Source organism: Toxotes jaculatrix, chromosome 9 (assembly GCF_017976425.1).
Source record: "Toxotes jaculatrix isolate fToxJac2 chromosome 9, fToxJac2.pri, whole genome shotgun sequence".
Classification (NCBI taxonomy): Eukaryota; Metazoa; Chordata; class Actinopteri; family Toxotidae; genus Toxotes; species Toxotes jaculatrix.
In genome coordinates, this window is record NC_054402.1 from 28,065,766 (window position 1) to 28,089,410 (window position 23,645).

The 23,645-nt window shown below is 41.3% G+C and overlaps 1 protein-coding gene across 1 annotated transcript; it reads left to right on the forward strand.

Annotated features, from left to right (window-relative positions):
- Positions 1-1,937: 1,937 nt before the first annotated feature.
- On the forward strand, positions 1,938-23,645 carry tbx4 (T-box transcription factor 4). Its single transcript, XM_041046707.1, has 9 exons — positions 1,938-1,994; positions 6,813-6,958; positions 7,223-7,317; positions 13,369-13,488; positions 15,285-15,432; positions 21,056-21,208; positions 21,750-21,838; positions 22,189-22,424; positions 22,550-23,645. Exons 2-9 carry the CDS (start codon positions 6,815-6,817, stop codon positions 23,209-23,211), a joined length of 1,647 nt encoding a protein of 548 aa, XP_040902641.1. The 5' UTR covers positions 1,938-1,994; positions 6,813-6,814; the 3' UTR covers positions 23,212-23,645.

Below are 23,645 nucleotides of genomic sequence, written 5' to 3' on the forward strand. Positions count from 1 at the left end.
CACACACACACACACACGGACACAATGACAAACGGTGGCCGTTCATTCGCTCATGTCACCAGCGGACACATGAGTCCCACTGGCACCTGATTTATATCCGCGCCGCAGACTTATGCTTCATTTACTGCAAAACCACAGGCGCATATTTCACCTGCAAATACAGTGCGGCCCTGCGCGTCAGTCATCCAGCGCCGAGAAGCAGCATGTCTGCAGAATGATGGGCTGGTGGTGTGTTATTACTACACACACACACACACACACACACACACACACACACACATCGTGCCATGGAGTAGCTGGTGCTGTGAAGATTTTTCTTAAATATATTCAAGTGTCTTTACAGTCAGAGGTCGTGATGGGGGACTGGGAACATCAGTGAAGGGTCATTTTGAAGCACGTGAGCCCGTTTTGCATTTTTTTTTTAAATAAACCAATTTACCAGGGGCTTTAATTTCTAATTATTCAGATTATTCTGATGATCGTCTCTTGCCACCTGTTGTAAGATATTAAATCTTCAGACAAGAGGTCCTCTTTACCGTGTTATAAAAGTTTTTTTTTGACAGAGGAATTAAATCAAAACACAAAGACGCGTCTCAGATTAAAAGAAATGCTTCAACAAATAATCCAGAACCGTTAGTAAGATGCTGGTTAGGATCACTTCCTGTTGTGTTAGGAAACGCACAATGATGAAGTGTAAAGAATGAGAAGACTGCAAATTTCCATTGAAATTTTCTATATTAATAACAAATATATATATATATATATCTAACAAACCGGGGGCCGTGGTTTCAGTCTCTGGTGATCAGGTAAAGTAGGCCTCAGTCCTCACGCAGTTTTTCCGTTAAAGCATTTTTTTTTTTTTTTTTTTTTTACGCAACCGCACATTCTATTTTATAATTCTTTCACCACTTTTTTGTTCACTGACAGAGATTATTTTACTTTTATTTATACTGCTGAGATACATTTCTTTGGATTAACTGTTTTTCAGGTATAGAGTATTAGTGTATTTTTAATTAAATATTAATTGAGGCTGTTTTGAAAATGCAATGTTGAAATATAAAATGTTACTCAGAGGGTGGAGTATTTCTTTTGGCGCATCGGGATCTTTTTCAAGTTGTATTATTCTTAAAAAGAAGAACCAGATTTTTGGATTATTGCTGGAGGGGTGAGCATCATTGCCCGAGGCACGTGAACGCTGGGGTTATCTTCTTCAGTGACGCGGGTTATTTTAATAAGGTACATTGATTATTCAGCTGTAGCTGATTATTGATTGCTATTGGTGTATGACTTTGCACTGTAGCCACCACCATCTATCCCGCTTTTAAACAGCGAGCAGTGTGTGTTCATCCGTTCAGGTGAATGAAAGGCTTCCTGAGGTGTAGTCCAGCCCGCTGAGCCACACTAATGACCAGCGTCTTAATATTGACTGCTCCATGCAAGGGCCGTGGCTCAGAGGAGGCTCAGTCCGCCTGGGAGGCACCTTTCCCCCGCAGCAGAGTCGGGGCCAGCGCGGTGAGAGAAGCTGCGGGGGGGGGGGGGGGGGGGGGGGGGTGACACATCACTCTCTCTCCCTGCTGCCTTCACACATCACGGGGGCTGACAAACTGTGTGTAGCATATTCTACGTCCAGAAATGTGTGTGTGTGTGTGTGTGTGTGTGTGTGTGTGTGTGTGTAAGTGAGAGAGTGATTCCAAGAAAACACCCCCACTGACCCCCCCCCTCAGAGTGAGCACTGCACAGGCGCAGATCGACGCTCGGTACTGGAGAAGCTGAAAGGCACTAAGGCAGCCGAACCGACCGACACTCTTCCCAGCGGACGGCCGCCGCCGTCGCCGCAGCTGCAGCCTCCGCGGTCCCGCACGAGGACGGGCGTTTGTGAAAAAGCACGTGCAGGCGCTGTAGGAAGGGGGGGACATCCCGCTGTTCACAGAGCCGAAGACAGAGCCGGTGGTGCGAAGGGATGGATTTAAGCAGATGATAGCTGACTGCGTGAGGTACAGTAGAAGACACGTCTGTGCCGCTGATTAGCTGCGGCGTAAACCGATTATCCGCCGATTATCTGCTTGTTAGTAAACAGCGCGGTGTGCTTCGAGCGGCCGCGTTAAGGAGACGGTGAGAGGACAGGAAGGCGTTAAAACACGGGGTCATCCTCTGTGAGAGGAATCATCTGCGATGGTTAGACCACTGAACTCCCACTGCGGCGGTCTGATAGGGAAGGTTTCGGTCTGACAGTGATGGGCAGACAGACAGAGAGGTGTGTGATGCAGGAGTAAAGCAGGACCAGGGAAATTACAGTAACTCTGAGGCTGTCTTTCTATCTTTAATGTGCATTGTTTAGTTTTTGTATTTTATTTTATTTATTTTTGATGCAACAACATCATAATCAAATTGACTAATGCTAAAATATTGGTCTAATTTACACGTTAAAGGTATATTTATTTAAAATTTACTATTGCAACAATTTATAATGATAACACCATTATGTACAACTTTTATAACGTATTACATATGTATAATATATATTATATATATTATTATTCCTTTTGTCATTATTATTATTATTATTATTAAAATTACTTTTTAATTCTGTTGCTTAAATATTGGCCTGCACGGTTGTAAACAGATGCCAATTTGAGATAATGAAATAGTGGCGTGAATATTTTAACTATTGCGGTAAATTCATGTTTTACTTTTTAAAATATATAGATTTTTAAATATGGAGGATGGTGTTTAGGATTTTTCGTGTTCTTTTCTTAATTAAACCAAAGCAGCCCTGGGTAGGTCGTCGGTGTTAATATTTGTTTTTTTACGGAGCAGGTTTGGAAAGCCTCTCTGGAGTAGGAGTTTCTGGGACAGCGACCATCACATTGTATCTTGTGGAAAAAGTTAGTGATGTTATTAAATTAAATGTCAGGCCTCTGCCTTAATGGATTTTATATATTAGGTCATTTATTGGGTGATTTCCTAGTGAATTTATGATTCATTAACTGTAGTGGATTTGCAGTGAGGTGGATGTCTTTGTTTATTTACGCATATACATTGTTATTGTTATTGTTATTGTTAGAAACTGTTGCTAAAAGCCATCACAGACTGATGCTCAGGCCTTGATGCGGCCAGAGCTGCAGACATAAATGGCGGCAGATTGAAATGTCTGTCCCACGTCCATGTCTCATTGACTAAACTCCTAATATTTTGGACATACTTGTATTTGCAGTTTCAAAAATTTGCGCACTGCTTTCTGCAGAGCTCTGAAGTACGTGGTCAGTACAGAATTTGGTGCATGCTGATTGTAGCCAGACCATGTGACCTTCACCAACAACGTGGAAAATAATGAAGTCAAATGCTCACCGGGGACAATTGTGTTTTTCTGAACCTTCTCTCAACGTGGAAGGACTCAAATTCATCCCACGTATTTTTCCAGACTTTCCAGATCTGCACAGGAGCATTGTTAACACAGTTTGGCACTGCTGCACAGGCATTATTTCTTCTTCTTTAAGTGCATTCTAATGTTTTACAAGCAAATAAATTTTAAGCAAACATTTCTTACAATACAAATAGCAGGCACAAACCAGACTCCCATGAGGATTTTTACTCATTTAAACAGAACAGTTATGCACTCAAAATATGATGCACTGATGCCAGGACTTTGTCTTTATTTATATACTTTTTTATAGTGTTGACAGGTATCAATATGCTGTAGCACTTGTGGGAGTGTGTGCCTTAAATAGTTCTCAGATTGACTGTCCACAGTGACAGAAACAGAAACAGTGTTTCTGGCTCACACTGTTCAGTTAAACAGGACCAGTGAAAGGCCCAGGTTCACAGTGTAAAAAAGAAAAAAAAAAAAAACCCACTGTGGCCATTTCTCTGTCAGCCTTTATCTTTATTAGCTTTCACAGACGTCGCCATCAGTTTACACTGGACGTCGCCTCTCCACTTTCATGGCTGAGAGAGTGGCCACTCTGTGTTTACAGGCCCACATCCTAGATGTCCAATCCCGAGGAAGCGAACAGCGCTGAGGTTTCAGGAGCAGGGAGGAGAAAGCAACAGGTTTCAACACTGACACGCTTCAGGTCGTTTTTGCCTTATTTCCATGCAAGATTGGTAGTTAAGATAATTGAGAACACTATAAAATTTTAAGAGAGTGATGAGAACTTATAGTCAGTTGGAAATACAGTAGCCGAAACATGAGCCATAGTCAGAATATGAAATGTCAGTTTGGTTTTTAAATTCGTGCAATTATGGAGGCATTTTCAAGAGAAAGAGAAGTAATTTAGTTGATGTGTCAGCAATGTTCCCAGCCTTGAGTAGCAGTCAGATAACGGTGTGTGCAGTCTGGAGCTGGGTGACACCCTAAGGCGTTCAGAGACAGACGAGAAGCTCGGAGCTGCAGCAGCAGCAGCAGGACAAGACCCAGACAGAGGTTGTGTTATATGAAGCAGTGTGAAAGACAATCTGCAGTGGTTCTGTAGGTGTTAGAGACTGGGCCACATGGGCCACATGTGACCAGGATAAATAAATTCTTCCAGATTTTTTTTATTTATTTATTTGGCTTTGTCCCCCCCCCCCCCCCCCCCCCCCCCTTTTAATCCATCTAGTTTTCTGCTGCTTTTAATCCTCGCTTACCACGTTTTATGTTTTGTTTCCCCTCCAGATCAGGGTTTCAGTTTAACAGTGTGTTGCAGTGGTTCACATGCATTCTCATACCAAAACTCCACTCTCGGTTGTGTTTTGACGACAGTGTGTCTGTGTGATTTGCTGCATGAGGCTTTGATCCAGAGTCTCACATGCAAAATCTGAGGTAAAACCTGACTTTTCGACTCGCTGGACTGCCTGTGGTTAGCTGAAAAGTTTGAAGTCATTATGGGCTGATGTTCAGGTGAGACGATTATCAGGTGGAGGGGGGGGGGGAGAGGGGTCCTTTAGACGATGTCATAGATTGTACGGAGCAGTAAAATTCAGGGAGGATTTTGTGACTTTTTCGCGCCTGCAGTTTTTATGAGGAAGTAATTTATAGAAAACAGCAGTGTGATGTTTGCCCCATTGCATCATGGGAAGCAGTGACACTGTTTGACTTAAAATTCCTGACTTCCTGACTCTGGATGACTGCATTTTTGTTAAATTAGCATTACGGACCATAACAAAAAAAAAAAAAAAACTGAAAACATTTGATTTGTAAATGGTCTTTTATTGTGAAAGCTTACTCTGCATATTACTATTGATTTTGTGTGGTTTTAATATTGATTATGTTTATGCTGATTATATCTAAATAGCTGAAATCTGATTAGTGATTTTATATTGTTTGTATTTTAATATTTTCCATATTGAACCTAACTATTCAAATGACACATACACTGTGGTCAGGAGAGACAGCGTGTAAACTCCTCACACTGCACATGTTAACTAAACATGAGGTTTCCCTTCATGCTCAGCTGAACCTCTTTGTCATGTTTACATCTAATAATAAGTCTCTCTAAATACTACACAGGTCAAGTAAAGTTATTTTCCACTTTTCTGCGACTTTGCCAGACTTTCTCACCAACAACAGAGACTGGTGACAACCATTTCAAATCCAAACACGTGACCTGCTTCTCACTGAGGAGAGGAAACGTACGTTCTTGTATTACAAACATGTGGCGATGTAGCCAAGCTGAGAAAAAAAGTATATATATATGTATATATGTGTATATATGTGTGTATATATATATATATATATATATATATATATATATATATATTTGCTGGATTTTTATGTCCACATTGAGACAGTTTGACTTGCAAAGTCAGTTTGAAATGCAAATCAGGTATGAAAGCTTTTATAGCCCACGTGTTTTGTGGTTTGCGGCATTTATTCTAAAACACCTTTGCAGCACACGTTCCCAGAGCAAGACAAGTATTCATTTCAGGGAGGGGGTGGTTATTAGGGCTGTAGTCAAGCAAAAGAAAATCCTGGTTGACTGAAATCGTATCTACTGAAAGTTGTGAAAACGATAGTGATTTGAAACCATTAAACAGAAGTTGTGGTCTGTATCATGCATGAAAGAAAAAATCTGGCAGAATCATTAACTTGATAATATGATAATAAAACTGTAAAACAGGGTCAATTCAAGTGTTGTTTATCAAATATTCTTGATGGTAAATATTATCTATGTATATAAGTGTCAGTATGAGTTAGGGCTGCTTATCCAGGTAGTAAAATGGGAATGGAAAGACTATTAAACAGCGTCTGGGACTAATAATTTAAAAAAAAAAAAAAAAAGAAAAGAAAAATTACAGACAAATAATCTAAATATTTCTCACATGCAGGAAAACATTATAAATCAGTTTGAACACTGTTCATATAGTGCTTCTAAGGAAAATGAAGCTTTTTCACAGTCGTCAATGTTACAGCTACATAATTCATCATTTTGTCCAAATTCTCAGTAAAAATTAAAATGAATGTAGATTAATATAGAACTTGGCAACTTAGAATGTCACAGTTCACACTTACACTCCTGGTTCAAGGTTAATAAAACCTCAGACTCACTTGGAAAGGGCAGCAGCATACTACACACCTATAGTAATCTGTAGGCCACATACCGTATCTATGCATTTGAGCAGATCCTGACAGCAGTGAAGCAAGCAATGGTGCATTTCCACCGTCACCATGATAGTACGAGATTCGTAATATGTATTATTGGCAGTGGAGAGTCTGCATTGTATCAGAAAACTGTCACGTGACAGCTATCTGATGTTCAGCGGCCATTTCTCTCTGCTGTTGCTGCTACTCACTGAAGAAGCCTGACAGCTGAGTATTTTTCTAATCCTTGCAGAGATGCTGCAGGAGAAGGCTTCAGCTGTGACGGATGAATGTATGAGCCGGGTCCAGACCGGCGTGGAGACAGATCTGCTTCCAGACCAGTCACGACTGGGCCTATCTGCAGCTTCCGCCATTCCCAGCTCCAGTGAGCCTGACCAGGTACGTATGGAGACCTGATATTCCAAACGCAACACAGTCACAGTAAAACAAATCTTGATTGTTAGAAAGACACAGCAGAGAAAGAATCAAATTTTGATGAATTTTTTAAAAAGTGTTTATAAAAAGTTGCTCAGTAGTGTGTTTATATGCAGATGATTTTAATTAAATTGTGTTTTTCTTAATACCATATTTCTAATAAGCTGGGCTGACACAAGCGCTTAGGTTTGTGTTGAGTCTGAAAGTGATCTCCGCTCTCTTTCTCAGAACATTGAGAACATTAAGGTTGTCCTTCATGAGAGGGAACTGTGGAAGAAGTTCCATGAGGCCGGCACCGAGATGATCATTACTAAAGCTGGCAGGTTAGTGAAGCAGCGCACCGTCTATCAATAACAGAGCAGTCCAGAGCGAAAGATGGAAAAATCATTACTTATTTTTAGCTTAAACATTTCATTTAATTTTAATTGAACTGTTGTATTTCTATTGCTTCCAATCCACCACTAAAAGTAATGAATTGCATGTAGTTAGAAGTTAGTAGTAATAGAAATATGTGTGTGTTTCTGTGGTAGCACGTCTGACCTCTTCATTCCATTATTAGAAATGACCTTAATGATCAGAGGTGGAGGAATTATTCAGACCTTCTGCGAAGTAGCAACATCACTCTGTAAAAAAAAAAAACTATTCAAAAATCAGAATACTGCTTATGCACATTGGCCCCTTTCAAAGTGTTACATTACTATATATTCTACATTACTGGATTTTTTAATCTAAATGAATTAACATACAAGGGGAATCAAAGTGGAGTATTTGAAAAACATTTGGGTTGTTTAATCTTTAGAAATTCATCAGTTTACAAGATGAGCAAATGTTTTTTGATTGTAAATTTTGAATATGTTAAGTAAACTAACTCTAGTCAGATAAATAAAGTGGAGTAGATGTGCAAAATTAAAATTAAAATACTCAAGTAAATTATTAGAGTTCCTCAAAATAATACTTAGGTACTGCACCTGAGTAAATGTACTTAATTACTCGTCAAAAATTGGATTCAGTTCAAAGTTGCTCCAAAAAACAGAATTTGTTTCAACATTAATATACTAGAGTTTATAAAAATAGTGATGTATGTAGTGATGACGTTTTAAAATGTGAACTTGGACAAGTGTGGGTAGTTAGTGTGGGTTGTTAGTCACATGAGAAAAAAAAAGCAGCTCATATTCCAGAGCACCAAAATGGAAAGTGTGTGGAAAATGACAGCGAAAGTGATATTTATTTTTATTATTACGCAAAATGAGTATCACAGCTTTCGGTGACCATCTGTTTAGACAGCTAATAGTAACATATAGCAGTTATAACTTTGTCTTTCAGTAAGAGACAGAACGTTCCAGCAGCAGTGACTAGGTAATTGAAAACACAAATGACTGCTCGGTTTGTTGGATTTAATGCGACCTGAGGATTAGATAGTGAGGCCTTTGGACATTAACCAGAGAATGAGTACACTCTCAAATCAACCTCCGCCTCTCTCTTTCCTCATGGGATGTTTTTTTTTTTTTTTTTTTTTTTGGTAAAAGGTCACCACATTTTTTTCTTTAATGCTGCATAACTGTGAGAGATGGGCTTTCCCTTGTCCAGCTGATAAAGTGGGCTCTCAATCCTTAAAGCCCTTTGAAGGGCTGTGCAGCGGTTTAGCTGTGCAGCTGTGCTGGGAACCTGTCTGGTTTTACCTACAGTCAGTCTGCATCAGACGCGCTGAAGGTCACACAAAAAACTGGCTTAATCCTTCAGAAGCATCAGCTCTGAAAATGAACTCAGAATAAGTGATATCAAGCCAGGCTGAATTATTGATGTATGCCATGAATAGTGCATGGAGGAGCTACTCACCTTGTTATCGTGCCAGAAGATATTTGGTAATGTTGAAATCTGTTACAGCGATGTGCATGTTGTAGTAGCCCAGTAACAGTTTAGCTTTGCATAAAATCTGATGTTTGAGCAGAACATGTTGTACGTGCAGTCATAGCTTCCTGGACACGTGAGTGTTCTTCACACAAGAAAATGTAAAAATAAATAAATAAATAAATAAATAAACAGTAACAAGTTTGTCCTGTAATCAGAGTCAGATGATAAATCATTAAACATCATAGCATTGACAAAACCATGATTTAAAAAAATGAAATATGACAACGAACAATAGTTGCTGAAGTTGAGCGGTACCTTGAACTAAGTGCTAACGTTAGCATGGCAACATTACCCTATGACAATGAAAACATGCTGTTAAAAAGCTGCCATAATGTTTACCATCTTAGTTAAACATGTTAGTATGTTAACTTTGGCTAATAAGAACTAAACACAAAGTACAACTGATGTTGATGGGAATGGCAGTAGCTTTGTGAGTATGTGATCACAAATGTATAATGTGCACACATTATAATTTTGACCTGAAAATGGCGGTCAGTGGAAAGGGTAAGGGAACACCAAGGTTATTACATTTCATCACTATATATATATATATATGTATCTGACAAGTTCCAAATATGTTGATGCTGAACAATTAAATGTTCACAGACAATGTTTTTCCACCAAAATAATGATCTTGCAGTACGGTGTCCACTTGTAGTGATTACAGCTTTGTTACACTTTTTAACAGTCATGGTTCAGAGGTTCAGACTCTCACAGCACTTGGTTAAGGTCAGGGAAAGATCCTGGTCTGGTTTAATACAGGAAAAGCTCATAGAGACGTCAGACACATGTGACCTCTGCTCTCTGGTGTGACGGTGTGCTTTGTACGCTTGTCGTTTACCTCCTGATGATGATTCATACAAAAAAAAAATGTTTCTGAACATAACTCAGCCAGTGATACTGTTGCACCATCTCATTGTTAGTGAGTTTAGGATTTGTGTCATGTCCTGTAAGTGGTATAGACATGTTTCCATTGACACCAATACAATAAAAGCATAATCTACTCTGCTCTGGGGCGTCTCTGCCTGTTGAGTGAAGATGATGAATCTGTTTCAAGAAGTCTAGCATTAATTTCATGTATCGGCAAAGGGGAAGAGTGTGTAAATGTTTTCTTACTAGGTGCATCAGCACAATGATTTTGTGGCTTGGAATACGTTCAAATGAGGCACTCTCTGTCTGCAGCCCCTCACCATAGCTTGGATTTGTCTTCAGGTTTTACACAGTTTAACCAAGTTTTTTTTTTTTCTCAGATTGTTTCATTAGAGAGGCTCATAGAACGAACTTACCTGGTGTTTTACAAGGAAAAAATTTGGAGAGAAGCAGGAAATCTAATTCTGTGTAGCAGCATTTTGTCCACTTTCCCATCTCATCAATAAGTAAAATGTGAACATGACCAATAGAAATGATGGATAAACGATGAAGGATATCGTTTGAAAATAGAGTCTTTAGTGTATCATACAGTAGGAGATGGTTAGTGACTGTGCTGTTCTGTGTGGAACTGAAGGTCAAAGGTTGAGGGGAAAGTGCCAAAGCGGAGTAGAGTGATAAGCCAGGCCGAAACGGTGGTGTACAGAAAGCCTGTGAGAGCGTGGGGTGAAATGGACATTTCATAGCCCTGTCCAAATGTTGAGTGTTATGTTCATCATTTTAAACATTACATGATAAATCAACTCTCAGTTAAAACTGCAGTCAGTTAGAATGAATGGAGGTTTATGATGTTTTCAGATAAAATTCTTTAAAAACTACTGAAAAGATTAATTCAAAAACATAAACATCTATCAGCATTTCTTTATAATAAGAGGTGTCCTTCCTGTTAAAACTATTAAATAAACAGTCGCAATCTTCAAGACACAACTGTGCACTTTAATGTATTTAATAAAATAAAAAAGTATGCAGAGTTGTGAACGGTGTATCAAAGCGTTACGTTTGTCCCAACAAATTGATAAAGCTCATAATACCCGATTAAAGACGATTCTATTTTAAAAATGAAGCTCTTCATAGCACCATGATGCCAATCTAAAAAAAGAAAAACACTAAAACTAGCAACCTACATTGTCATCATCATGTTGTGGGAAAAAAAAACTTAATAAAAGACTGCCCTGGTGTTAAAAAAAAAAAAAAAAAAGAAAGTTTGGGATCCACTGCTGTAACATGTGAGGAGGGTCAGTTCAGAGGTGGCACAGGAGGAGATGCAGATGCAGAACAACCAGGCTGTCACCCAGGAGATCCCACATTTTCCCAACACTCCGAGATGAAACTAGCTCAGTTCACTCCCATGCAGCACCTAGCTGAGCCTGGAAGACTTGTTATTGTGAGTGTCATTGTCCAGGCATAATCCTCCCTCTTCAAAGCACCCAGCGCAGCTCTTCCCTCACTCGCCCTCATTGTACACAGCCCGTCAAGAGAGCAGCGGCCGGTTGATAAGAGGAATCCGGCGCCCGCAATAGGCCCAGTCTGCTAGGTTGTAGCGCTTCATCATCATCCCCTACCCCCCTACCCCACCCCCCACCCCCAACTCTCCTTTTGATCTCACTGTGGTACTGGAGATTCCCAGAGAGGGAATGGATCACTGGAGGGCCCAAACATGTGGGAATGTTAAGAGAAACAGCTGGCACAGAAACACACACACACACACACCCTGACACTGATATCATACACACACTCTCCACCTTCCATTTCTCATGCTCCCCTTAAACTCACTCACTTAGTCACACCACCAAATGTATATATGTGTGTGTGTGCATATATATATACGTATATAGACATGTATGTTCACATGTATATACATACGTTCCTTAATCACCGTCCACCTGACCCGCTGCACGACCTGATGGCCGTCATTGTTCTCAATGGAAATGCTCAATGGAGCAGATTAGTGAGCGCTGCTGGATGGACAATACCAATCACAAGAAACATCTGAAAAGTAATGTGAGGAAGCATTATGACAACCTGGCTGCATGGCACAGCCTAGTTTGTATGAAGCATACTAAGGCCTTAAGATTGTTGGACCAAGCTAAGTTTGCATCTCTGTAGAACCAAGACGTTTTGACTCAACAACATCCACTTGTGTATAAGACTGAAACACATCCGTTTTTTTTGGGGGGGGGGGTTCTGTCTGGTGAGACTGACTCATTTGAAGCTTGAGCAGCAGCAGAGCCCTTTGCTAGGTAGTTATAGTCATATTATACAAATCCAAGGGCCACATGTGTTGACACAGGCCTCCATCTGCTCTGCTTGTATGGTGCGAGCGGAGCCAGAGATGAGCAGAGGTCTGTTTTGAATGTTCCTCTAGGATTAACCCATCTTTCAGTGAGGATGATACCGGGACTGATCTCTCCTAATGATTGGATTTGAAGCCTAAGAGAGAGATTTAAATTACCTGCCCTCAATCCCCATCCTCTCTCTGTCTTTCTCTCTCTCTCTTATGTGAGGGCATATTTACAGTAACATGATCAGATGGTGTCAGCACGATGAGCCTTTGAAGATAGGCACTCGCACCAAACAGCCAGTACAGAGACGGGGGTGTATTGATGCCACAGCGGCCTCTCAGAAAGCATACAAGGCTTACATAAGTGTGTGCTCCAGTGTTTGAACATGTTGCCATGGGCAGCACCCACAGATAAACTGCAGGCCTTTTTGACCGTAGCCTCTTGAGTAATGACAAGTCGGCTGTCTAAACTGTTGTCCGATCTGGGGTGCCATTAAAAACCACTTAGGGCTTTATAAGGAGGCGCAGAGCGCTTTGCAAAATTTCCTTTAGTGCAGATGGGATGAAAAAAGTTTCCCAGAAGAGGTCAGTTTTATGGCCTTGACTGCTATATTAGCATATTCTGTCTTTTAGTCTGGAGGCATTTCAAAGATGAAACAGCGCGTTCCCATGCTTTTTATGGCATCTCAGTATCACAAGTATGAGAGGACCTCGGTCCTCTCCCAGATAAATGCCTGCAGGGAGGCAAAGTAATTCCAGGCCAGAAATGTGAAGGTTTTGACAACATCAAGAAAAGGTTTGGTAAGTGGGTCCTATTCTGTAACGTAGTCAGTGGGTTTACCTGTATAAAAATGGGTTTTATCGTCTTCATGTTCAGGTGAAGGACAGGTTTCAGAGACTGCAGCTTCTCACCCTACTCGTCTCTCAGTCCTTTAAGAACATGAGTGAGTTACAGTCAGTCAGCTAATAGGATCATCTGCATAGGATTCATCTGCACTCTCCGTGACAATACGACAACTGTTTTCAGCAGCCCACAGGATCCTTTCTTAAGAAGATGATCAGCACAGAAAACAATGTGCAGACCGCTGACAAAAGCAGATTTCTGTTAGACTTTGAAATTGGTTTAATTAAAGCCAGTTAAGATGAAATAAATGATGTGGCTGAGGTTAGTCCCTTTTTTTTCCAGAACATTTCACATTGTTGCACAACAAATGGAAGAATTTCTAACAACTTTCCCTGTACGATCCGTTAACAGGAGGATGTTTCCCAGCTACAAGGTCAAAGTGACTGGGATGAACCCCAAAACCAAGTACATCCTACTAATTGACATTGTCCCAGCTGATGACCACCGCTACAAGTTCTGTGATAACAAGTGGTAAGTTTGTAAGGTCATAAGGAAATCTGGCTGAGGGTTTGCCCCAGAGCCCCCACAGTGCCTCCTATTCTGTGAAAGTTATGTATTTTTGGTTGAATGAGTCTAGTAATCTAGTTGCTTCCCAATAACTATCACCTAACCAAGAAGGTTGCTATTGAGTGATTCTGCAAAAGCCTGGATTTTGATCAGTCATATCCTTTTTTACATCCAATACCAATATTTTCAAAATTCTCATTTTCTACAATTTATGCGCATGGCAACTACAATATGGTTAGCATTAGGGAAACACTGTGGTTATGGCAAAAAACATGGTCAAAGTACGATCAGGTTTAGGCAACTACAGCGCTTGGCAGAGGACAGATGGAAAGATCTAGCTACAGTTAGTAAAAAGGTGATCATGAATTGGTCTGTGACAGGCAGCAAACTCTGGTACCTCAATGAAAGTCTGACATAGCACATGCCAATCCAACACCCCGGTCTTGATGGCCTTGCTTTCTGCCTCAGTATAGGAAGGGCACATTATTTCCTGTGTTGGCACCTAAAAGCAAAAATTGGTGGTCATTACACCATGTTAGCAACTGTGTTTGGGGCAGAAAAGAGTTGAACTGTTTTATGTTATTTTGTGTCTCTCTCCTGTTGAAAAGAACACATTCAGACAGGAAACAAACTCACACAAAAGTAGATGCCAAGAACAAGGCTGAATTCCAAATCGGCAAAGTGGGCAACTGCCCCTGGGTCTTTACAAGACCGAGGTTCAGGTCAATTCAGCTCAGTTTGTTAATGATGGTAATTTATTGCTAATGCGTTAGGAAATTTACAAAACTTTAGTTTAATATCAGGTAAGGCGGATTCTGCTTTTCTAGCTACAGGAGGGGTCTTGTCTAAATCTTGTTTTAAGAACATTATTATTTTAGATTATATGATGCACAATAGGCACCCAGCACTCCCCTAACACTTTACACCCTGGCCCATAGTTGTAAATGTATGCTGCTTCAGTTAAGTCTGTATTGGGTAAATAACATCCCAATAAGAGATGCACACTTGGTTCCTCAGATATCTGTAATTCCCTCTATTAACCAAAGATGCATAACATTTACTAAAATCACCTGAAATCCACACACATTCCCACACAAACAAAATCATAGTAGACCTAACCTTCTGAAGTATTTGTTTATTTTTATTTACTATTTATTTCTGGTGCTTCAAATACTGTAAAAGAGCAAAACATGTAAGTCTGGCATGGTCTGAGTTACTGCAGAGTGTCCTCACTGCAGGGCACTGGCCAGACGCTTGTCAAAGAGCACAAAAAAAAAAAAAAAAGCTGCTGGACTGGACTCAATATTTCTTCAGCTGACCCTGCGTGTGGAGGCGATGACATTGCAGTCCTCCACCCATCAGTACAACATAATAGCTGGCATTGCCTTCCATTCATGGGTGGACGAAAAAGTTTTGCCAGGAAAAGCTGAATCTAATCTAAAGCAGAAAGAAGTAAGTGTGGCATGGCCTGCAGTTGGTGGGCTCTGGTGTTCCTCAGCAACACCTCGGAGAGGCGTAATTAGTAATGATGTTTTAGCAGAGGCCACCACTTTCCAGTCGAAGGGATTTAATACTGCCAGGGTTGAGTGCAGTGGCGGTCTAATCCTGTACACAGCAAAATTATGGTGCAGGAAACAGACACGTTCTATTAAAAACTGAGTGCCACAGTAGTTTAAAGCAGTTACAAATACAAAAAGCATACGAGTTTGTTATTTCTTTCTCTGTCTCAGTTTGCTGCATGTCTCTCGATCTGTTCTCAGGATGGTGGCTGGAAAGGCAGAACCAGCAATGCCAGGGAGACTCTACGTGCACCCGGATTCCCCTGCCACAGGAGCTCACTGGATGAGGCAACTGGTGTCGTTTCAGAAACTCAAGCTGACAAACAATCACCTGGACCCTTTTGGGCATGTGAGTACTTAAAGGGACCCTGTACTTTGTAATTTTGTCATCATTCCAATTGGTTATGTTTACATTTTAGTTAAAGATTTAATTGCTCGGGTCTGAGAACATGGCAACAGTTGTCAACTTTGAAATGAATTTCTGCATCCCCACATCTCTCCAGTACATCTGCTGACTGGGAATCATGGACAAAACTACTTAAAGAAAATCTTTGTTGTAAAACAATGAAATTGTAGTGTATGTAGTGTGCAAATGGTAAGTAAAGTGGTGGCGGTCTAATTTATATTATACAGTTCATAAACCGGCCTTATTCAATACATGTTTTAGTACCTGATCAGGTTTCTACAGGTAAAATCCCTTTTGTACTGGGGTAAAGAAAAAAACATCTGTTGAACAGCAACTTATTTCTAAAATTCCAAACAATGTACTGATCTGTATGGAAAACACCTCCAGCACAGGAAAATAGAATTTCATGACTCATGTTTGACCAAAATCTCACCCACAGTCATTGTACTGACTGATGCAAAATGTAAACATAAATAACAAAAAAAAATCATGAAGCTGTTTTTCACAGGCAGATTTCTGAAAGAAGAATGGAAGGAGAGGATGGAGTGCATAATAAGAGAGTGCAGGGGAAGAGAGAGGAGGCAAAGGAAGGTGAAGAGTGTGACTGTGGCAGCGCTCCCCAGGGGGGGACTCTGGGATAACTTGTCTGAAGCCATCTCATCAATGGGCGGGCTCATTAGGTTCATAACCTCTCAGATCAGTGGCGGGGCCTGCTGTCAGGTTGAGTTGAGTGCCCGGCCAGTGATAAGGGCTAGTAATGAGAACAGAGCAAGTTAGAGGCCAAGCAGAGCCCAGATGACGCCCCAGACCAGGAGGTGTGTAGAAGGGCAGTGCTTCTTAAAGCAGAGAGAGGGGACTCCCATTCACAACTAATTGCGTTCATTACCAGTTCTGTAAATGACTAATTTAAGCCTGGTTCTCACTCTTCTTCTTTGCTGCTCTGTATGGTAGAGTGCAGACTGGTTTGATGTCTTTTTAAATGCAGGTCTTTGTTCTAATGAGTATTTAGGGGTTGATGCCATGGAAATGTTTGAAAATCAGTGGTCTACAGAGTTTAGTTCCCTTGTGCAGAACTACATTCTCACACTGTAGAATCGGTGTTTTGCGGTCTATACTACAGGATTAGAGACTTTTATTTCCCAAAGTCCTTCAAATCTGAAACAATCGTTCTTCTCCATATTGCACCAATCCCACCTCCACCACCGGCCTGTCCTGACAATGGACCTGGTCAGCATCAGCAATACAAACTATCTGCTGTTTACTGATAGCAAACAAATGTTAGTGACCCAGGACAGATTTGCTACTGTGCTACTGCCAGGACATGTTCAGAGGAATCTGCACTTCAGTGGAGCCATTGGGTGGTATAATCGCAAAGAACGGTCCAGAATCACTGACCCTGTCCAAACACTGAATGCTCATGTATTATGGTCATTCAGCCCAGTATCCCAAAGAAGGAGGTCAATACTGCCTTCATGATTTACATCCATTGCCAATGTTCAGTACCAAGTCAGGAAGTACTACACCATTTATGTGGTAGATGCAGAAAATATGTGTGTGAAGATTTGGGTGGGTGGGATGCTGAATGCTTGTGTGGCATATTTGATTTTCATGAAAGAGACTGGACTTTGCATCCCGTTAAAGAGTTTTAGTTGCCTAACCAACCCAGGCTAGATGTTAAGCATAGCTTACTCTCCATAACTAAAATCATTCCCTAACCTTAACCACACAGCTGTCACCACACACACACAGAAATCATTTTACAATGTTGGAATTGGACATAATCTTTGGTTTTGAAGAATGGCCCAATGTTGGGGTTGGTTGGGCGGTTGTTAAATTATACTTATTGTCCTTTCAAGAACTCATCTCAAGCACATATAAGTCAAAGCAAATGAAGATGAAAGCTAATGCCTTTAGCTCTTCAGTGATCTAAGGAAGGCTTTCCTGATAACTGCATTCAGACAGTCACCCAAGAGTCTGCAGTATCACCCTCAGACAGCAGCCAGACAGCAGAGCAGACAAAGGTCAAGAGAGAGCCTCTGGTGAACCAACCAATAGCTTATCTCTGTCTCCAGTCTGCCTCAGCAACAGAAGCATGTGAGTATGGGGCCATTCAGTGTTCAACCTGAGCCTAGCTCCCTGTGCCCTCTTCAACCTTTGCCTCTCGTTGGGAGCCCCCTGGAGGAGAAGGCTCCTCAAGAGAGTGTCTGGCAAATGAGGAAGGGAGCCAAGGTGCAGGGCTTGACGTTTATCGGCCCTGACAGAGCTGGACTACTGATGACCCCGCCGTACTGTTGCTAACGCTTCACTGAGCACAGCGCTAGGCTGTGGTGAGCGCACTGATGGTAGTGAGCCGACCTGCAGCCACCCAAACAACCTAAACACTAAGTGCTCTCAGCACATGCTATCTGCTGTACTGATACGCAACACTCAGATTCCCCATCAGGTGTGACAGAGATTAAAGATGCTGAGAAATACTGAACTAATTGATACTAATTGAACTTTGCACTTGAAATGCTCAGTTCCAACATGGAGTTCAGTAGGGAATGGATGGTAGCAGGCATGGTATACTGTGCACGTTAGATGATAGCATTAAAACAGATAATTCACCTTATCAAGCTAACTACTTGGCTAACAATAATATTAAAAAAAAGGAAATAAACACACTCATTAAACACTGATTCCAAATCTTATGGCATGATATTAGTCTCAGTGTGGTTCTGAGTTCAGGAGGTGGTGAACTGGAACTTTATATAATCTATATAAATATATATAACTATATAAAATTCCCACAATACTCTGTAAAAAGACAGAGCATGGACCAATTGCTAAATTTTTCCTCACAGACTGTCTTGCCTGCTACCAAAAAGAAATATCTATGAGATCTCAGGCCTGTCCAATTAGCCTAAAATAAGGTCACTTTTATTTAGAGAGCAGGGTCTGTATTTACCAGACTGTATTTATCAAGCAACTTATTCAGTGGTTCGATCCCTGGCTCCTCCCGTCCGCACGTGGAAGTGTCTTTGGGTATGATACTGGACCTTCAAATTGCATTGTAGTTGATGAAGCTAGAAAAAGTTCTGCATATATGCATGAACTTTTAAGAGCAGGTCTGAAATGATCACAATTGTTCATGTGTATGCAGTATACTGTATATGTCTAGATGGACAGTCTAATATATGTACAATGTAGAAATATATAAATGGGGATAAAATAATTGGAAAGTGGCTGAAATGGAAACAAAATTCAGCCGTAAGACGTTCTGCTGTTGGTATGTCAGAGAGATCATTTAATAATGTGTGGTGATAGTACATACCTAGGAACATAAATATGGATGGATATAGAGGGACATCCAGGGGGAAAAACAGGAAGTTAACGTCAGCTGCTAAACACACTGTCTCCCACCTGTTAGATCTTCACAACACCTGAACATGTCCTGTTACATGGTGTAAGAAATGCTGAATCTCACCACAGATGATGTAAGAAGATAGAAGTTTGTGGAAAAGAAAAATGGATGAGAATACACCCCGGCAAATTGGGATTGGGAACTGGTCTGATTGGATTTGCTGATTTGAAAGGTTCTGGTTTGCCGCTGAACTGAATGAAAGTGATAATGTGATCTATGAACAAGGCTGATTTAATAAAAGAAGCCAAAAATTAAGATAATCAGCTAAATCCTTTATCGCAGCAGTTTATAAACTGGAAGCACACTGTTAATACACCACACTACAGGAGGAAGTGATTAGGGCCAGGACAGGCCAGTAGGCATAAGACAACACAGCCTGTCAGAGCGCCTCTAAATGGATAGGCCATGGCAGCTCAGTGGCTCAGTGACTACTTCTCACACTATACTGAAGTAGCTAACCTCACCCCCACTACCACAGCCCATGTAAAGGACAAGTTGAAGTCTCTCTTTACACGCCACCAAGTCCCAGAGACTGTTGTCAATGGCCCCCAGTTCTCTGCAGTAGAATTTATAGACTTCTTCAGAAAACACCACTTCACACATGTGACCAGCAGCCCACCCATTATCCTCAAAGCAATGGGGAACCTTAAAGAGCTGTGTGGACTGTGAGATCTCCCCTGAATAAGAGGGAGGGAAAGGTAAAACAGACTGGACCTATAAGAGGTCCTGCCCAGATGCCAAGGTCTCATAACTTCAACCGACCATCCGGAAGTCTACAGAGAACCAGATCCCACATCAGGGTCATTTCTGAGACTCCTAGAATAACTAGATCAGGGTGGGTCACAAGAACCCCAGACAGAATGGACTTATAATCACCAGTCTTAAAGATAGAAAGCAGTGGTTAGACAGGACAGAATACTCCCTGAACAACTTCAGGGACCTAGGTAGTTCACCATGACCCTTAGGTTCTATGTTTTTTATTTTTAAATAATGTCACGCGTAACACAAGTAAGTTGTAAGTTTCCACGGTTTGTAGGGAGAGGGACTCCTGGGGGTAATAACAGGAAGTTAAATAAAGCTGCTAAAAGGCTACATGGTGTCTCCAAGGGTCTTCACGATACTTGAATCCTGTTTCATGGAGCACCTCACCAACAAGAGCAGACCATGAAGACAGCAGGGACTGGAAATACAATCAAGCCCAGACTTACTCTTGTTGTTTAACTGTACCTCTGAGGAATACCAAAAAAATGTGATGAGACCTTCTCTCAAATGTTCAAATGAAAATAATAAGCCAAATCTATTCTACTCTTAATTATACTGCTTCAGCTAATGTATTATTATACTATTATACAATACTATGTATTGTTATTATTATTATTATTATTACTATTATTATTATTATTGTTACATCTGATGGTAAACAGGCACGCTCAGATCTGTTTCTGTACTGCAGCCATCTAGGATCTACTCTTACCCAATTTAAGAGGCCTTGGGAGCGCTTTTTAATTTAGAACATTTTTAAGTCAGGTTTAATATGTAGTTTTTACTCTTGTTGCACACATTTGAATATTGTTACTTCAAGTTTCTGAGAGACTGTGCGTAGGGTGGACACTGGATGGAGTCCATATACACTGATCTTCATAGTTCATTGATCATTTTTGCAGTAAGTACCCAAGAAGTAGCAGCAATGATGCCTGCATTCCATTGAAGTTCCTGTTCCAGGGCCTCTGCCACTGTGTCTGCTGGCTTACTTGGTTGGCTTACTGTGGCATTCAAACAGAAATGAACCATCATTAATGCTATTCATTTCATCTGTGCTTTTCCTGCTATGACAAGTTAATACTAACAACTAAATCTGGTTTTGAGAGGTCTGCTAATGGACACTACAGTGTTTTCCCACAATTCAATGTACAAAACAAAATGGTGGAGCGGCTCGCAGCATCAAAAATGTTTGGACTGAGGTAAAACAGGTTGATCGATAGATGTCTGTTGGCACACATCTTGCATCATTTCCTGTTAGTACAAGTGAAAGGGTAATCTGACATCTGCGTCTGACATTGTGACAGCAGCCCCTACATACCACACCACCGTGGTTGTTATTAAAGTGTTGTTGCTACAATAAGTTTGAAATGAAATGTGTTGCCCTCTCTTCTCCTTTCGTAGATCATCCTGAACTCTATGCACAAGTACCAGCCCAGGCTACACATAGTCAAAGCCGATGAGAACAATGCCTTTGGATCCAAGAACACTGCCTACTGTACTCATGTCTTTCATGAGACAGCCTTCATCTCTGTAACCTCTTATCAAAACCACAAGGTAAAGCAACTATCAACAGTACAGATAAAGATAAAGGTAATGCAGAACTATCAAACACACCTTTTAATCAATCTATTTATCAGTGTTCTGCTCATTCTTTTGTTTCATGCCTACATCCACACTTCTCACCCAAAAGCCATGCCACCACTGCTGTCAGCATTTCAAAAGCCCCATATTCACCCCAGTATCCACCTGTAGCTGCTGAGTCTAGCATCCCCCCAGGGGAGCAAGTTAGTATCGTCCATCCTCACTTTCTGCTGAGTTGAGCTCAATGTTTACTTGTGAGTAGCAAAGAGCTCAGATCCTAGATGCCAGACATAATGCTGCACATATTTCACATTCACGTAATAAACTATTCCACGTGAGTTGGCTGACTGAACTATAAATTTGTGCATTGGGGTGCACAGGTGGTGTAAGAGTTCCTGTCCACCAAAGGAAAGACCTTAAGGTTGAAAACTGCCAGTGCTCCTTTAATTGTTTTGCCTGTAGTTTGGTGAATACCAAATAGGATGAGAGCTTTAATGAAATGTCATTTCCTTAGATCACTCAGCTGAAAATAGAAAACAATCCATTTGCCAAGGGATTCCGAGGGAGCGAGGAAGGAGATCTGCGTGTTTCAAGACTACAAGGGTATGTTTACATGAAAAAGGAAGCAGGAGAGTAAAACTGATCCTACAGAACCATTTAGTACCATTCAGTAATTCTCTGGTAAACTCATATTCTGTAGTGCATTCAGAAACATTTGCTTAAAATTTAAATGATTTTAGCAAAGGCTGCAACATAACAAAATGTGAAAAAAGTGAAGGGGTCTGGATGCTTTCTGGACGCAGAGTAAATGAGCTCTTGAGGGGTTTATTTTTATGTCTTGACATAAGAGTCTACCTTCCGAGTCCGAGTCTCCTCGGATGACTGTGTTGAGTGGAATTGCAGTCATGGAAAACTGATCCTGTTTCTTTTCCCTTGCTGCTACTGATGCACAGGAAAGAATATCCAGTGATTTCAAAGAACATGGTTCGCCAGAGGCTCATCTCCTCGCATAGTCACCTCGCAGGGAAGCTTGGAGCAGGAGTTCTAACGGGGCACCCTCAAGTCCTGTCCTCTTATCAGTATGAGACTGGGGTTCCGTTGTCTAACTCAGACCACCAGGATCCCATCTCAAACCACTTCCCTCAGAACAGAGATCCCAGCCTTCTGTACCACTGCTTCAAACACAGAGGTATGTTCTTTGCCATTTTTCAGCAGTCGTACAGAATTGGACACAATACAACACACAGCTACTGTACTAAGTGTTCTTTTTGTTTAATGTGCAGTAAAAGTGCAGTTAACTGTATCACTTTGCAGATAATGCCCGACACCTGGAGCTTGGCTGTAAGCGACCATATCTAGAGGCATCATCTGCAGGCTCAGAGGAGCATTACTTCCGCTCAGCTCCCGCCTATGAATCGTCCCTCTTGTCTCATCCGTACTGTGCTGAGGCGATCACCTCTAGAGAAGCTTGTATGTATGGCAGTATGGAAACAGAGTCAGGATCTGGGGCGGGGGACACAGATGACCTGACCAACTCACCCTCAATAAATTGCAATGTGTGGGCTACGATGCAGCCCTACCCTCGCTATAGCATGGAAGGGGTCCCGTATCAGCCCTTCACTTCTCACTTCACCAACGCTGCCGCAGTCACACCCGTGGTACCACACCCAACATCATCCATGGTGTCAAGATCACAGGCTGACTTGGGTGTCTACAACTCTGCTTCAGTCCAGCGTGGTGGTCTGCCTGTCATGCCTCCGTCCTCCTCCTCTTCATCATCATGTTCTCCAGCTGTTCCAGGATCCAGAGATAGATCAGTCCATCCATCTCTGTACCACAAGAAGCCAGGGTCACCACTCCGTCCTCACAGAGATTTCTCAGCCTATCCAACACAAGGCACTATATCCATCCGGGATCCATCCTATCAGTACCAAGTGGGGCTAAGCAGTGCAGGGACTCACTGGACTGATAGCTAATGTGGACCTCTGGAAAAACCACTTTTGTCCAATGTACAAGTCTGAAATTAATCAAGGTTTCCACTCCACTGTGGGCTGCTGATGCCAAGCAATGGTAATGATCATAATCATTGCCGAATTGCACTCCAAAGCCATTTACTTCCATGAATTCTCACTGAAGTAACTATGACACACAACACTGTATTTTGTGAACAGTGGCTGGTCTCCTGTAGATGTATGAGTCTTCTGTGATCAAATACAGTAAGGTGGTTTTCTCACATTCAAGTGATCAACGCTTGAAGTATGTCGGGGGAGCATTAAGCTTGTTTGCCAGGTAATTGTAACAACAACTATCCCAGTAGTCTTAGCTAGGTTAACTGAAGCAACAACGAGGATGACTATTTTGACAAAAGAAATAGATAAGAGAAAATTAGTAGATGCTGTTATTTCTCTCA

Excerpts from the sequence above, each read along its gene's own strand:
- tbx4 (XM_041046707.1), top strand. The coding sequence starts at position 6,815 with ATGCTGCAGGAGAAGGCTTCAGCTGTGACGGATGAATGTATGAGCCGG. Across the intron at positions 7,318-13,368 it reads ATCATTACTAAAGCTGGCAG|GAGGATGTTTCCCAGCTACA; the intron begins GTTAGTGAAGCA and ends ATCCGTTAACAG. Across the intron at positions 15,433-21,055 it reads ACCTGGACCCTTTTGGGCAT|ATCATCCTGAACTCTATGCA; the intron begins GTGAGTACTTAA and ends CTCCTTTCGTAG.